General features: G+C 40.1%; 1 protein-coding gene across 1 annotated transcript in view; it reads left to right on the plus strand.

Moving 5' to 3' along the window:
• The window catches only part of LOC134672616 (uncharacterized), a 57756-nt gene extending 40519 nt beyond the window's left edge, over positions 1–17237 (plus strand). Inside the window, exons 3-9 of the mRNA XM_063530571.1 lie at positions 5428–5588; positions 6249–6351; positions 7615–7806; positions 11322–11477; positions 15331–15473; positions 16198–16410; positions 16855–17237. Coding sequence (XP_063386641.1) covers positions 5428–5588; positions 6249–6351; positions 7615–7806; positions 11322–11477; positions 15331–15473; positions 16198–16410; positions 16855–17061 — 1175 coding nt within the window. The 3' untranslated portion in view covers positions 17062–17237. The remainder of the gene's footprint in view (positions 1–5427; positions 5589–6248; positions 6352–7614; positions 7807–11321; positions 11478–15330; positions 15474–16197; positions 16411–16854) is intronic.
• The last annotated feature ends 786 nt before the right edge of the window (positions 17238–18023 follow it).

The following is an 18023-nucleotide window of genomic DNA, read 5'->3' on the forward strand; positions in this document are numbered from 1 at the left end:
CTACGTCCAAGACCACCGGTGGACGGGCAGCAGCGTCCCTCAAATTCGGTGTACTCGACTGCGATCGCCAACCCGCCTGCCAAGCGTGGCGATTATGGCATTCACCCCCCATAAGGGGGAGGCCTATGTTCAGCAGTGTACGTCTTATGGCTCAGATGATGATGATGATGATGACGAACTGCCGGCCTAGCCAAGGTCACAATCGCTATCGCTTCGACAACGAAAACCATTATGTCTCTCTATCACACTTCCATATTAGTGCGACAGTGACAGTTGCGTTTCGATCGCTACGGACTCCGAGGCTACGGAGCGTAAGCGATCGGCATCTTGGCTACGCGGCCTGTTTCCTTGAAAATCTGCGAAATAAGTATGGAACGAATCTTGCTACAACTTAATTGTGTGACGGGTGCCAGAGCACGCCGCCAGCGTGTAGGCGTGAACGTGCGCGTGCGCCCAAATGTTTGAGACGTGCACGCGCACGTCACGCAAGCGGTGTGCACAGGCCTTTGTTATAAACCTTTAGGTATACTCAGTTCAAATATGCCTGGCAATTTCACGAGATGACATAAAAGTTCAATTATGGTGCAAATGTGCAACGTGCATATACTATCTTCATATTATTACTATCTCCATGTATGCAAGTACCGTAAAATGGGGTGAGTTGGGACAAATCCGAAATACAAACTTCAATAAAAGTTTATTTTATATGTGGCACGTCGATTTATATACGTGAAAAGTGTTCCGGTAGTTACGAACTTCAGTTTTTTAGGGTTCCGTACCCAAAGGGTAAAACGGTACCCTATTACTAAGACTTCGCTGTCCGTCCGTCCGTCCGTCTGTCTGTCACCAGGCTGTATCTCACGAACCGTGATAGCTAGACAGTTGAAATTTTCACAGATGATGTATTTCTGTTGCCGCTATAACAACAAATACTAAAAACAGAATAAAATAAAGATTTAAATGGGGCTCCCATACAACAAACGTGATTTTTGACCAAAGTTAAGCAACGTTGGGAGTGGTCAGTACTTGGATGGGTGACCGATTTTTTTTGCTTTTTTTGTTTTTTTTTTTGCATTATGGTACGGAACCCTTCGTGCGCGAGTCCGACTCGCACTTGCCCGGTTTTTTTGTTTGTATACCGTATCTCCTGAACTGCTTTTCGTATTTTCCGATCCTTACGTTTTGGTACAATCAAACGGCCGTTAGTGGCTTTTATGAAGCTCAAAAGTGGTCACGTTTTTTATTTGTAGTCTGCCTCTTTCGCACTCGTGAAATGTTCATATACGTGACATCTCTTTTGCCCACTTCAATTATATTTAAGCGTAGGTACAGTCAGCAGCAGAAGTTGCTAAGCGGGTGAGGTGTTCAAAATTACCTCGACACGCTCTTATTCTCTTAACAATAAAGTCGCGTCAAGATCATTTTGAATACCTGGCCCGCTTAGCAACTTCTGCTGCTGACTGTACGCGTCATTCTAGGTCTGTGGTACAGAATTGCAGAATTTATCGTCGTGATTTAATACGTGACGTGTCTCGTGTCGTTCTGAGATCAATATTATCTATACAATGTAAGTGTGTGACTGCAATTTGTCTACTATGTAGAGAGATGTAGGTACAATGTAGCTACGGAGTTTTAGATGGAACGAAGCTCTACTTTGATAATTATGAAATGCAGAAATAATTTTGATAGAATTTTTAGGGGCTCGATTCCGATTTTGAAATAGACATCTATTGGATATCTTTTAGACATCACCAAGATACGATAACGATATGTTTAAGATCTAACCTGTCAAATTTGATATTTGCGCGATTCTGGAGATACTCTTGGACGATTTCCACAGGATATGACTTAGAGATCCAATTCACATCTAATAGATATCTTACTCTATCTAACGCAAAGTGACATTGGTTGCCCGAATTGCGCTGCAAAAGAGAACTAGTTGATATCTAAACTATAACGTATCTAGAATGGATCTAGTACGTGTCGTCTCTGTGAATATCTTGAAGTTCGAATACGGCAGTAGGTGTTAGGGCGCTTTAAGGATAAACTCACGTTAGACCGGGCCGTGTTCGGGCCTGAGCTTCCGGCGCATCGTTTTCTAAGGAAAGTATCACGTGCCTGTTATGGCATAGAAAAGTAAGCGCCGAAAGCTCCGGCCCGGACACGGCCCGGTCTAACGAGAGTCATCCTTTGTTGAAGAAAATACAATTTATTTACATCATAGGTACAAATAATTGAATTACACCCTAACCTATGTAGGTATAATTCAGATACACATAAAAATTCCTCTCTCATCTAAAAACGGAACCATGTTTAAATAACAAATAACATTACGTACTTGTGAACAAAATATGCAAATTGAAGGCAAAACATTTATGGCGAAAAATGGAAATGCCAAAAAATCCAATCACATAAATATATTTCATGCAATCAATCCGAAAGCCTGCATTCTCTGACGGCAATTCATTTCAGATTGAATCCAAAATTATTATGATGAAAAAGTTGGCAGCTTCCCCGCTCAATGCTTGAGCATCACTAGTCAGTGATGAAATCTGCCAGCGTCTTTGGCACCATGCCACAGAGGCAAGTTAAGAAATAGTTTTAGTTTTCTTTTTATGTAGGGAGACTGAGGTGAGTTGTGACAGAGGAGAGTTGGAACATCGTCGATTTTTTGGGATCTATTAACTAGAAACTAGGTCCCAATAGCGCGCGTTTGTTAGTTCAAGTTACGAGCTAACAAACGCACACTGTGGCGACTTAGTTTCTTGTTAACAGATTCCAAAAAATCGACGATGTTCCAACTCTCCTCTGTTACAACTCACCTCGGTCTCCCTAATTTTTAACTTAACCTCGTAAGATCCAGGGAAATTGTTTTTTATAATATGGAACTTACTTTTATATCTATAAGGGCAACTTGCACCATTCAGGGTTAGCCACTAACTCGGGGTTAACCGGTTAAACCCGGAGTTACTAGTACAATTAAATCCTGTCTAACTCCGAGTTAGTGGAATTAAATTAGTACTTGCGCAAATATTTTACTCTAAAAGAAAATAAAAATCACTTGTCTTTTATATCAATTTACATTACATTCATGCTGTTTTTCCAACCCTATTGGTCCTGTTTTTTTTTAAATCTGAAATTACGAAATTCTCTGTGAATGTGTAGACATTTTGCATTGTGTTCTCAGCCTTATGTCTTAATATTTAAGGTGTATTTTTGTAAATGAGGGCGTCTTAAAAATACAAACTGAAATGAAAGAAAAACAAACACCAAAGGTTGGTGCATAAATGCGTTTCCTAGCTTAGGTCACGGTAAAAGCACGTGACGGAGATGTTAATAGGGCCCACTGATTAACAGTCCGCTGGACGGTATCGGCCTGTCAGTTGTTCGGAACTGTCAACATTTGTTCCAACTGACAGGCCGATACCATCCGGCGGACTGTTAATCAGTGTGCCCTTTAAAGAGGAAGCGTACAGCCACAAAATTAACTAACATTAAGGTAACAAAAGAATATCATGGTCTAATGTGTATTTGCGTATCAGATTTTGCTTAATGACAGAGTGCGACGCAATGCCCATTCGACCAAGATAGGTACTACACAGGTGGAATACCAACCCTAGGGAAGAGTTCTAGTCGCCTGAAACAGCATTTTTTCAATTTTTCCTTAATTTTAATGATTCTCCTCTCAGTTTTCTCTTCTCCGTGTTAGCAGGTAGGCAATTATGGCTGTTTGCGGCAAAGCAGCTAATAAGCCTTATCACAGTAGCCGCAGCCGCGAAACGCTTTTAATTAGAAAAACACTGGGTGCCTTTCTGGGACGCTTTATAATTTTATTCAAAATTCCGAGTGTTACGTGCGCTTGAAAATTGTACACTGGAAAATAAATACCCGAACTCATTAAGTACCTAATTCAAAAAAACACTACTCACTATATCTTTTAAGGAAAAGAAGCGTACTCCCATCTTAAAGGCCGGCAACGCATATACACTATACACAGGCATAAAAAGTGAAAAAAGTTCTAGTGGAACTATGATTTAATGTTAGTCAAGGCGAAGTTATGTCCTAAAGGCGAATTCAGAGTACGTATTTTTACATACTACGGTGACGCAACGACCCAAAGTGAGTCCTGGCCCCGACCGATATTATCACGCCATGCCTCTATCGGTCTTGCGATTGTAATGTATACTTGCTAACCCTTATTTTAAACGGACTGCATCATTTATTTACATACAAGATATATAGGTACAGTGGTACTAAAACGGAATTAATAACTAGCTTAAATCTAAAATAGGCCCTTGAGGCCCAGGATGCTGACGGCATTTCCTCACTGTATCGCATTGCTGATGCGTTGTGCGAGGTAGCCGCCAGCTCTGATAACTGCAGCGTTAATAACGGGGTGTGGTGTTTACACAGTCAATACTAGTAGCTACGTAGTAGCCAAGATGGGACACTCTGACAACACCGATTGTCGTATGTGTGGCGAAGAGGAAGAGACAGTGCAACACTTAATGTGTGAATGTCACGCCCTCGCCAGACAAAGAATGAAGGACTTTGGAGCAGGATATCTGGAACCAAAGGACTTTAAAACGCTACCCATGAGCTCCATCATCCGACACATGGAGATGGTGGGAAAAGCTCTTGAGTAGCTGACGGATTTTCTCTAGGGGGTAACTGCACAAAAGATCCCTATGGGTCGAAGTGTATCCGCAAGGGCCCCCGAAAACAATAAGATAAGATAAGCTAAGTAGTGTGATATAAGAGATTTCAGTAGCTACTGTATTGTTTCTCATACATTGTACGCTGCCGCCATCGCCATTAAATCCAGACTGACCTGCCATAAACCGGGTTACGACGCTCCGCTTTATTGTACCGACTTTATTTTGTCCATTAAAGTTTAATTGTTCGTCTCATGCAGTTTTAATAGAGAGCGCGAGAAAGGTTTTTCAAGTTAAGAAGACCATACACAAGATGCTGGGGCGCTAGTTATCTTGGGGGCTCATTCACACATTATTTTAAAATTATGGCTTCAATCCAGTGGGACAATTTCGCCAGTGTCAAAATATTAGAAGCTTTAAATACGACTAAAATTATGCGGTTAGTACAAGACAGTGTACGGTGATTTTATTGGCTCTTGTAAAGCGATAGCTGCACTTTACAAGTAGCATGTGGACTACCGGCATTCCAATATTAATTCTCCATTCACTGCACACTACCACATTAGTTTATTGTATACTAAGTTATTGATATTACGCTTTAAACAATATTAATGAGCAAAAAACAAAGGAATTAATCACAAAGCGTAACTATCAAGATGGCGCCGAGGTTTGAACCCGCAATCTCCGGATTGCAAGTCGCACGCTCTTACCGCTAGGCCACCAGAGCTTTTTTTAAAGATAATGAAAACTAACCTGCAATACTTGCTTCCAGTCGAAGTATCTTGCGGCGGGCTGGTCCAGAACAACCTCACCTATTTCATCTCCCCTGGCTTCCCGGAGCTCTGGACCGGGGAGAAGGACTGCAGCATCACCGTGGAGAAGACGCACGCTGGCATTATGCAGTTGAGGATCGACTTCGTACACTTTACTATTGTAAGTTCACCCCCCCTCCCCTCCACTTCACCCCTTCCCTGGCTTCCCGGAGCTCTGGACCGGGGAGAAGTACTGCAACATCACCGTGGAGAAGACGCACGCCGGCATCATGCAGTTGAGGATCGACTTCGTACACTTTACTATTGTAAGTGAACAACCCCCTACTTCGGTTCCCGGAGCTCTGGACCGGGGAGAAGGACTGCAGCATCACCGTGGAGAAGACGCACGCCGGCATCATGCAGTTGAGGATCGACTTCGTACACTTTACTATTGTAAGTGAACCACCCTCTACTTCACCCCGCCTGGCTACCTGGAGCTCTGGACTGGGGAGAAGGACTGCAGCATCACCGTGGAGAAGACGCATGCCGGCATCATGCAGTTGAGGATCGACTTCGTACACTTTACTATTGTAAGTTCACCCCCCCCCCCTCTACTTCACCCCCCCCTGGCTTCCCGGAGCTCAGGACCGGGGAGAAGGACTGCAGCATCACCGTGGAGAAGACGCACGCCGGCATCATGCAGTTGAGGATCGACTTCGTACACTTTACTATTGTAAGTGAACAACCCTCCTACTTCACCCCACCTACCCGATGAAAACAATGTACTCTTACCAAGATGGCGGCAGTGGTGGTTCTTTACCGTTGTTTTTAAAATGTGCAGGGCCAACCCAACCGGCTGACAGGAGAGTGCGACGAGGACGCCATGATCGTGGGCGAGGGAGACAACGAATTCAGGATCTGCGGACAAAACCATGGCCAGCACAGTACGTAGCTATTTATGTGTACCTATAGATCAGCGGTCGGCAACCTTTTAGCAACCAAGGGCCCTATATATAGGGCCCTTCATTATCTACTATAGCAGATAATGAAGTGGACGCGGGCCACACTTTGTTAATATTTATGACTTTATCAGACAGTCATTTGTCAATATTACATACAAAATAGCCAGGAAGGCTCGCGGGCCGCAAGTGAGAGGTACGCGGGCCGCTGGTTGCCGACCGCTGGTATAGATTATTTTATAAACATGTATCACGAGCCAAAGAACTTCAGATGCGGTATCACCTGTCATGCCATACGTCACTTTCGCACTTATTACATATTTGTTAGAACGTGACAGGCATGGTGACAAATGATAAAAAGCCATCTTAGCCCTATACAGAACTTGAAGACAAAATATTATGGCTCAAAAAGTACACACAATCAATAAAATTGAGTAATGTTATATGATATTTGTATATAAAGCCACCTGTTTTCACTGGCTGTTGAGTGTAGAACGGCCCAATTACCATCGTAAATGCAACGCAAACATGGCATGTCTGCAGACTGCAAGTTGCTCAGAAATGCACGTTTCGTTGCATAGAATATTCTAGCTCCGCTGAGATGAATATTCTGATCAAAAGGCAAATCGCAGATCTTACTCACTAGATGAGGCATTCCACAATGGTACCTTGCCACAGTTGCCACAGTATCTTAGGTAGGTTTCACTTGCCCTCCACTTTTCAAACATTAAACTCCACACAATGTGGAGTCTACGGCAGGAAGTCTGCAGCTGGTCTAGACGATATGTACCTAGTTAATTATGCTTCCAATTTCTAATACCGACAACCTCGAATGGGATTATTCCCAGTAGACTTGTTTCCTATATTTACATATGTACATACCTATACTTTGAATTAACTGAGACTGTCCTTACGGCGTACTACGCATATGCCTACTTTGGGTTATCCTTCGGTCTCGTGTTGTGGGGAAATAGTAAGTAGTGATGTTGTACAATTTTTGTACTACAAAAATATCAAAATACTAGTGAATATTGATCAACAAGTTTCTCGCAGACTTTATTTTATTAAGCTCCATACTCACGCTCTGCCTCGATGTACAGTCAGCTCCACAGATGACTGACCCCCCTTTATAGAAATTTGTTTGCAGGTAGGATTAACTATCTCTACAAACTGTACTATGAAATGAATGAATGATATCAGTCTTTATTCGCTATTAATAGACAGTAAAAAAGTGCTTATCCTTTCCAGTATACTACACCCTACCAACAACCAGCGAAAAACGTGACCTCGACGATGAGCTGCCTTCATCAGCGTCGACCAAAATCACAGTACGCATGCGCGGGAGTGACATGCCCAGACTTTGGTTGCTACGGCTTGCGCAGATGCCTTTAGCTCATTCTGCGCCGCATGATTGTAGGCAGTTTTACACGGGGAATAACGGTGAGTTTGCTTTAGCAGTAATATGTGGTGTATATTGAGCCACATGTACACACTGAACCAATCTTCAAAATCACTGTACGCATGCGCGGGAGTGACGTGACCAGAGTTTAGCCGCTACGGCTTGCGCAGATGCCTCTAGCTCATTCTGCGCCGCATGATTGTAGTGTTACACGGGGAATAACTGTGAGTTTGCTTTAGCAGTAATATGTGGTGTATATTGAGCCACATGTACACACTGAACCAATCTTCAAAATCACAGTACGCATGCGCGGGATTGACATGCTTAGACTTTGGTTTCTATGGCTTGCGCAGATGCCTGTAGCGCATTATTACACAGGGAATAACGGTGAGTTTCATTTTACAGCGATATTTGGTAAACATTGCTAGCTACATGTACACACTGAACCAATTTCCAAAATCACAGTGCTTTTGCAGTGTTTTATGCACTTCAAATATTTATGCTTGTAACTCTCTAACCACGCCTGACTTGTTTTCACTTTCAACCATTGTAATGAATAAATAAATAATTGAATGTACCGTCCCCTGTACCAGAATAAGGAGGGCTAAAAATAAATAATGTATTCAATCATTGTTGGATTACAGTCATGCATAAAACATCTGGGTGTATGCAAATATAAATTCTATTTTATGTCCGCGACTTAAGGTACCGTTCAAGTTCCGACTACACATTTACTGCTGCAGTACCTAATCGCGATTGCTGCTGACTACATTTATGCCGTTAATGTTTAACATCCTGGCAGTAATATAGATTTTTACATTTTAGACAGATATCACATAAAGTGAAAGCCATAAAAAGAGCATTGAGAATTTTGAAGGAAGAATCCTCTACATTGTTATTACTATTATAACTTGAGAAAGTTTCACAGATCATGAGCTTAAATCCTAGAACTTCCTGGCTTGAAGTCTTGAACTATTTCGTACAAAGCACGTACAAAGTAAACTTAGCACTTGCTCAGATGATAGACAGATAGAATTTCAAGTTTGGTCAGATTAGGTGTCCGGTTTTATATACCTATCCCAAAGCTCAGAATTTAGTCCAACGCTTTCATCCAATAGGCTAGTTCATTTTAGATTCCAATTCTCAATAGTCCTTACACCCTGGTGGGTGCTGCCTCTGCGTGCGTCCCATGACTTGGGCAAGGGCAGCATCCACTCGGTGTACCCTCTTAGGTACAGTCGCCATTAGATATATGGGTCAAACAGAAAACTGTGTTCGCGTCTTTCCTGTAGACACACGCAAGAGTTAAGGGCTATAAAGGTTAATATTCTTATTTAACCCTTATCCACGTGAAAATAGGTCCTCCTTTTATTTACGGAACTATGATAAAATCATTACTTACATGCCCACAAGCTGTTAACTATTGCCCACAGGAGAGAAAAATGTACAGTTCTCGCGAACACGCTAGTTTTCTCTCCTGTGGGCAATAGATTTTATCATAGTTCTCTAAATAAAAGGAGGATCTTTTCACGTGGATAAGGGTTAAATAAGAAAATTAACCTTTATAGCCCTTAACTCTTGTATATGTCTACAGGAAAGATGCGAACACAGTTTTCTGTTTGACCCATATCGGAGCAGCCAAGGTGTTCACAATATTAGAAAATAGAGGCGTGTTCAGACATTTGTGAGCACCTTGGCCGTTCTGATATATCTGATGGCGACTGTACATCTCAAAGTGTTTAATTGGCATCTACGTTTTGGCTTCGGTTCCGCGCACGCCTCCCACTTGTAAATTCGTACGTAAGTGTGACAGGGAGGCAACACGTCGAACGTGGTTCGTGGTAGGCTCTTCAGAACACATCCATGATGGATAAGATATACAATACAACTGCCTCTTTAAATTTCTACCATGTAGTATTACTTAAAAACTTTTTCACCACACCAGCTCGGAAAGAATTACTTTGCACTTCAAAAACGAATAGCAAAGTTGCGTTTTATCCACATGTGAGGCAAAGTAATCAAATGCAAATGTTGAGTTGTTTTCTTATGTTTGCTGGTAGAATTGACTTTTAAATGATGATTTTGGATGATAAATATTTAATAACATTCATTTGGATTTGATTTGGTTTGATTTTGTTTGATTATTTACATTTAATATTTGCTTCGGGTTGGTGTGGTGAAAAATGTTGTGTTTCATTCGGGGGCAAATTTTGTTTAACCCTCGTGCTTTGAAACCCTCTCAACGCTCAAGATTACATTTTTTGAACCACTCGCTACGCTCGTGGTTCAATTTTGGAATCTTTCGCTTGCTCGGGTATCAATATTAGCACGAGCGGTTAAACAACAACTTTGCCTCCTTGTAAAACAAATAACTATTACCGACTAATGTACATGTGTGACTAAAAAGTGCAAAACCAACGATATTTTTTAAGTGTTTTACTAAAACGTCACCCTAAGGCCTAATATACTTTTAATTCTACACTAATGATTGACCTAACATAACTAACGTTACATCAGTCGACGTAGCGTTTCGTTAACAACCCATTAATCTTTAGTCGTGGCTTAGGGCTAAACATATCCTTCTAGTCCCAGTGGCTCCAAAAAGAGACATTTCTACGTGTGTATTACATTTTTTGGCACGCAAGATATATTACGCCTTAAATAATAAAATGTTATAAGTTGGGTTTCAAAACAGTTAAATATCAACCTTAACAATTATGCATAAAGTTTAAAATCAAGCTAACATAATGTTACTTGTGGGGTTTTGTTTTGCGCGCGCGATCTAACACATGCATGTAAATTTACGTAGCGCCTACATGTTTAAATTAGTAATTTTTCCAGCTTATGTTAGCAATAAATTATTTACGCAGGCGTTTCGAATGACTTTATTAAAGCAAACACCTGGGGGGCGATATTTGGATTGCTATCGCTCGATTTCGTCACTCGAAAATCGGTGTAAAACGGCGAACTGCAAATTTTTGGAATATTAGAGATATAAATTGGGAATCTAGTCGTTTTCAATTATATTAGTAGAATTTAAATGCTTTGTAGTGGAGACAGTACGTATTGAAGGGAGTCACACGAAATCGAGCGCTCGAAATTAAAAAATCGGCCCTCTGGTCGTTAGTGAGCTGAAATTGTAAGCTCCTTCGTGTTAAATAATTTGTTAATAACGAGTATTTACAGTATTTTTGTATATAGACTATCGTATACATCGACGAATCATCCTTAACAAGCCCTTGGCCGATTGTTAAGGTTCCGTACCCAAACGGTAAAAACGGGATTACTGACTCCACTGTCCGTCTGTCTGTCTGGCACCAGGCTGTATCTCATGAACCGTGATAGCTAGAAGCCTGAACATTTGAAATTTTCACAGATTATGTATTTCGGTTGCCTCTACAGCAACAAATACTAAAAACAGAATAAAATAGTGGGGCTCTCATACAACATACGTGTTTTTTTTGCCGTTTTTTGCGTAATGGTACGGAACCCTTCGTGCGCGAGTCCGACTCGCACTTGTCCAGATTTTTTTAATCTGAGCATTGTTTGTCTACAGGCACAATAAGGACGTTCAACTACGCCGTGAACGGGAGACATTTGGCCAACCACGAGTACAGAGCATGCATAAGACGTAACTCTGGGATCTGCTCCGTCAGATACACCCCGTGTGACAACCGCTCCTTTAGGATAGGAGGAGGGCAGCAGTTAGACGGTAAGAAATTAAATGAAATTTCTTCTTCTTCCTCGATCCCTCATGACTGAGGGTCGCGACCACAGAGGTCGTTATTTTGTGCACCAAGGCTCTCCATTCTGCATGATTTTCCGCCTTATAATAGAAAAAATGAACGGGTGACATAAGCTTAAATTAATTGCTACTCTAGTAGTCTCACCAGACTCTTCAGGCGTACAATACATTCCAGGACGACATACGCAATCAGATTATATAATATCAATTTAAAATAACTATAACTAACTTTAACAAATAAATTAAAATCAAAATTAAATTAAAATGTCACATGGTTTACATTTTGAAATTATCAAACATAAAGAGTGTCATTTAGAAAATCGTTTATATTGTAATAACATTTCGGTATGAGCCATTGATACTTTTTTACCATCTTCTAGCAGACCATTATGAGTTCAAGGAAACATGTTCATGTTTTAACAAACAAATTTCTTTCATTTATCACTGCATTATACTGTAGATTTGAAGATTTTCTCGTGAAGAAGTCAAAATTACACTTTCCAATAGTTAATGCATGTAACAACTTAAGGATAAATAAAGAAAGCGGTTTCCAGCATGCCACGTGATATTTCATGCTAGGGCAAAATAAAAGAACATCACTTAAAACCATTGCTATTTTCCTAAGCCAAAACCGTCAATCAGGTCATAAGCGCTTCAAATACCAGGCTATTCCAGCTTTCATAAAAGACACCCGACATTTGGCAAAGGAAACGTTAAGCCAACGTTGTTTGCCGTTTTATTGGAGACCCGCCCAATTATTGGCACTTTATACCGACACTTTGTTTTAAGTGAACAATATCTTTAAAAACCTCTTTTCTTATCAATCTGATATTGAATAATCTACCTTATGTTGCATTGAAAAGGTTTCATTTTAAAGTATCACGAGATTGTTAAGGGAGGTATCAAAGGTTATACATTCGAATGTCAATAGTTGGCAAGCAGCCAATAGTACGTTACCCCATAGCAGCGAGCCATATCTGAATATTTCTTGAAAATATGATTCTAGTATCAAGTCATGTCGTGACATGTTTATTTCATAATCATGAAATGAAATATGAGTGCATTAAAATTATATGTATTTACCTATCATCTTACAAGGTGCATCCGTAAATGGGGTAGTTTAATTTCCATTTAATTTCATATTTCACGGTAGCTTATTCACGGGTGCTGTTAACTTTTCATTTAGGTATACTAGGGATTACTATATTGAGTAGTTAAGGAACAAAATAAATGCCTCTTCTTCTTTCCCCTTATCGTCAAAACATATCATCTTTGAACGCTTTGGCAACTACCCACCATCTGCACGTCGATCATGTCTACGTGGCAGCATGATAAAACGGTATCCGTCACTTTCTATCCCGCGGTGTTAAAAAGTGACAGTTATTTTATCACGGGAGAAATACACTATAACATTGTTGCACTTATGTTACATTACTGGTAAAGAAAGCCTTTACGAGTTCACGCGACGTTAATCGATCCTAAGGGTATTCCATCTGTCCAATATCCTTGGTCCGATGTCGTTGCGTCTCACTCTCTCATTAAGCAAAATGTGAGACAAAATACACATTGGACAAAGATATTAGAATACCACCCTAAGCGACACTCCTAGCGTCACTCCAGGTATACTATCCGCAAACAAAAATGTCCTGCGATCATATTTTATCTCTTTCACTCATGCTACGAGTATACAATTGTGAATGAGAAATTTTACGACCTAGAAAGCTTTATATCTCATAGTCCATTCAGGCAAACGAACTGTACATAGACTGACAAAGTGCAAAGGTGTTACGTCACTATAAATAGTCATATTTTCATACTTTTATGGTGGCACTTTTATAGTTTGTCAAAGGATTGTCTCATTTCAATCATAGACAGATAGAATCATACTATTATCTCGTCTTACACTAGTACTAGCACCCAAAAGAAAAGGATGAGTATAGTATTCCTGGTTCTTATTAACTGACAAATTGGTTTCACCAACTATACATTTATTACTACAAAATGTAGATCGTAAATGTAGAGTTGAACACAAATTTTTGACTCTAGTCAAACTAGTCAACCATAATAGGTATATCATAGGTAGGTATACCTATCAACTTCTCACAAACAAGTTTTTGGCAAAAATTTCATTTTTGGTACAAGCTTTTATCGCTGACTGTACTTTTCTTTCCACAGGCAACTAACATCGAGACAATTCTAAAAACCCCAAACACAATTAGGTTTCGTTGTTTAATCACAGAGTTCCTATGGCCACCTCCGATCTCCATTATCAGATCAGCTCGATGACACCATAACATTGCATTGTCATCCGATTTATACATGCATGCAAAATTTCAGCTGATTCGGAAACCAGGAAGTGGATCAAATTTAACTTGCAAGATTTAATTACGCACAGACAGACAGACAGACAACGGTCAGGTGAAACTAAATAAAAGCTTGTAACATCAGAAACTGACCTGGTGACCTTTCAGCCTACATAAGCTTGGAGCCGGGCCCTGGAGGCCTAGGTGGTGCAGGCACCGGCTTCTACGGGCCGGACGGGGCCTACTTAGGGCCTGGGGTCAACATGGGGCCTGGGGCCTCCACCGCCCCCACTCCCGCGTCGGACCTCATGCCAGCGGACACCATGAATGGTTAATTGACCCTAGGTTTTGGGATCCTTGGAATGGCTCTGTTGTAGGATTGTAGACCCTTGGCTTATAAAGTACTGATGAAGCTAGGGATTTAACAAATACCTTTTATAAAAAAAAAAATACCTAAAGTTATGTAATATTCTCAGTGTCTTCAGCAACTATTGAAGTATTTTTAACGTCCTACCTAGAGATGGGCTGAATATTCAGTGATTATTCGGAATTCGGCATATTTTTCAATGTACGTATTCGGCAGAATCGTTTTCGGTATGATCTGAACCGTATATTCGGCCGAATATCCGTATTCGGCAAAGTCCATATTCGGTTCATCTCTAGTCCTAACTAAAAGATGATTTCTCCTGGATTGTTATATTACTTTATTTTCACATTAGTTCAATCTTATTAGGATCCTAACATGCTCCTAACTATCTTGTAATTCATGGTTAATGAATGACGAATGTAGACCTTTTCTTTTCTAAGGTATATTTTCCTTTTCTATTAGTAATAAAAGTATCTAGTATTACCCTCGCCCTGCCCACCATACTCAGTTGAAGCCATTGAAATATAACCAAATAATTTGCAAAATAGAGTTAAATAATTTTTATGGCGCGATTCTTTTTTTGGCGTAATAATAAGTCGATAAGCAGATCGCCTAAATTCATTATTAGTAATTTATGAAAGAGCATTATCGGAAAAATAATTTCTCAGTGTCCAAACTGTTGCGAAGTCTGAAAACTTTGGATCTTTAATATTGACGGGCGTTTTCTAAGTAGGCTAAAGCCTAAAACAAAAGTTTTGTTTGTGTACGAATTGCGAAACAGATTGGAAGTATGATATTGCGGTTTGTGTTTTGTTATAAATTATCACAAAAAGACCGAAGTGATCCCATAAGTGTTCCGTGAACAATGTTTTGTACGGAACACTAAAAATGGATTTCATTATAAATACAGTTTTTAACCCTTAAGGTGGAGGCGTCATATTTCGTTTTCTAAGACGGGTGATCGTGACCGGTACCCCCTAGTGTAGATTTCAATCGATAGCGTGACGCGACGATATTGATATACAACAATTTGTGTCAAAATATTTTCAATAATGTTATTAGAGAACAATGAGGACTACGTTTGTATGAAAAGGCGATTTGGCGCGGGTCCTGCACTTTCGTCTTAAAATTACAAATTGTATAATTGTAGTCAAACCCTCAGATGTGGTGGAAGACGGGATGATGCCAGTGAACGAGGTCCAGACTCAAGAGGACGAGACGGAAGGCTCAGGAGCTGATCCTCAGATCGCACCGGCTGGGCAAGCTACCCCGGCACCCAGTATGGCTTCCAGGGTATGAACTATAAACCATTTTGTTTATTTGCTATTGCAACCACTGAGTTGAATGAAAGATAGGCAGATGTCAGTAAGATAAAACTTTGATTTCATGTCAATATCTCGTGTTTAAGAGGGGGCGTAAAGGCAGGAAACTTGAAGGAAACGAAGGATATGGCCATCGCGCGGGTTTTTAGCATTGATCTCCATTACTCTGAAAATGATTATTTGTATAAGTAAGAATGTTGAATTTATTGCTTTACTGCTCTTATGATTCATCGAACTTAGGACTAAAATATGAGATCAGTAATTAAAATAGTATGATATTTTGAACATTATTAATTTTCTTTTTTTGGAGTTGTAGTTTCTTGTTCCTCAAGTAGACATTACCATAAGTATCGGTTATTAAAATTATAATTTGGTATAATTACATAGAAATAGTAAGAATCATAACAACCCTAAAACCCTGAACTTAAGATGCCAAATGATATTTATCATGTAGTTATATTCGTTATGCTTCAACCTTTATATATTTTATAAGAACTCAAACCCCACTTTTCGATACCCTTATTAAATACTTCATGCCAGCTTGTCTTATCCTGTCATAATTTAATAATATGGCTTTTAAAATTCCACCTAATTTTATAATTACCTGATTTAAAAAATAAATGTCCAAGTAGCCCCTTCTCCAAGTAGCCCCATGTTCCAAGTAGCCCCTACCCCTAACCTAACTAACCCCACAGATCTGGAGCTATATTTGGCCCTCCTGGCTCTGGCAGGCCCGCACGCTGTCCTGGCACTGGTCGCCCTATGCTCAACACTACGCGGTACCAGAAGATGACAAGATCCGGTACACCGGTTACGGGAAGTTCGGGGAGGGGTTGAAGGGGGGGTACGGGAGGCTGCGGTGCAAGGACAGGATCACGATTCCGTGCGAAAATGAGTATTTTGTTTCGGTGAGTGCTTTTAATATTTTTGCTAAAAAGGGTCACTGTAAAACAACCCAGACTACCACTATGGGCAACTGTTGCAACATTAATACCTATTCTTTTTTGTTTTGTCTGAGTTATTTCTGTCATTTATGAACATTTATCATGCTTCAAAATTGCAACAAGTAAAATAGTCACGTCTAAACATAAATTCACTCCTATATGTGACGTCTCACTGAAAAAGGTACCTTATGGCGGCTGGCGCTTACGTCACATAGCGCCGCAATAATATTGGAGCGGCGTTAATATAGCGTAAGTGCCAACCGCCATAAGGTACCTTTACCCGTAGGACGTCATATATAGTCGTATATCTAAATGTGTACGCCAGGAATAAATGTCATGTCTTTATATTATCTATATTATCCGTTTTATTGGTTCTCTAAGTTTAAACGCTTTTATTTATCCCCCCAGAGCTCCATCTGGATGTCTGGCGTTTGCGACCCCCACCATTGCGGCTCCTCCTTCTGTCCCAACAGAAGCCCTAGCGACTGCCACGTTGACACCTCCATAACGCCCTTCGCAGTGTCCGTACACTTCGGCCCGCCATCTTTGAAGCTTAATCCTGAGGAGAACATAGGCGCATGTTTGAGGTATACGCAAGTGCCTTGCGAAGCATGATGAGGATATTTCTGAGCACTTTGGATCACCATCTTTGAAACTTAATCCTGAGCAGAACATATTAAGCGCATGTTTGAGGTATACGCAAGTGCCTTGCGAAGCATGATGTGGATATTTCTGGGCACTTTGGATCGCCATCCTTGAAACTTGACCGCCAGGAGAACATATATAGGCGTATATTTGAGGTATACGCAAGTGCCTTGCGAAGCGTAACGTGGACATCTCTTTGAACATGCATTGGCGATCAATCCTGAGGAAAACAGGTGCGTCTCTGAGGTATAAGCAAGTTCCTTGCGCAGCATGATGTGGACATCTATCGGAACTTAGGATCCTTCTTTGAAACTTGACCGCCAAGAGAACATAATATAGGCGCATATTTGAAGTGTATGCAAGGTCCTTGCGCGGCGTAACGTGAACATCTTTGTGCACCTATAATCGCCATTCAATTTCAATCCTGAGGAGGACACAGATGTTCTTGAAACTTTTATATCATTAAAATATTTGCTGTGGTTCCTATTTGGTAAAATTATTGGATATTTATTTATTTTATTAATTAATCAAAAGCGTTAATTATTAAAACAAGGAGATTTGAATCACTAGTGACCAAAAAATGTTAGTTCGTAAAGTATTAAACTTTGATCAAATCTAAGTACAAAATGCCTTCATAATTATTAAAATTTAAACACTATAGTGATATCTACATGCTCATATTCATTGATCGAGAAAATTACATAGGTATGTATTTTGTAGCTTTGTACGCCTAGATTTGATCAGACCTATATAATTGTATTGTTAGTATTGTTGTAAGATTGATTTACTCACCTATTATAAGATTTTATCTCCAAATAATATTTACATAACTACGCAATCTATTTATTTGTTATGTTAGTTTATTTTTACTTTTAGATCATGATAAGTGTAAATTATTTTGCTCAGTGTTGGATTATATAGAAAATATGGAT

The sequence above is a fragment of the Cydia fagiglandana genome, chromosome 17, assembly GCF_963556715.1.
Source record: "Cydia fagiglandana chromosome 17, ilCydFagi1.1, whole genome shotgun sequence".
NCBI classification, from domain to species: domain Eukaryota; kingdom Metazoa; phylum Arthropoda; class Insecta; order Lepidoptera; family Tortricidae; genus Cydia; species Cydia fagiglandana.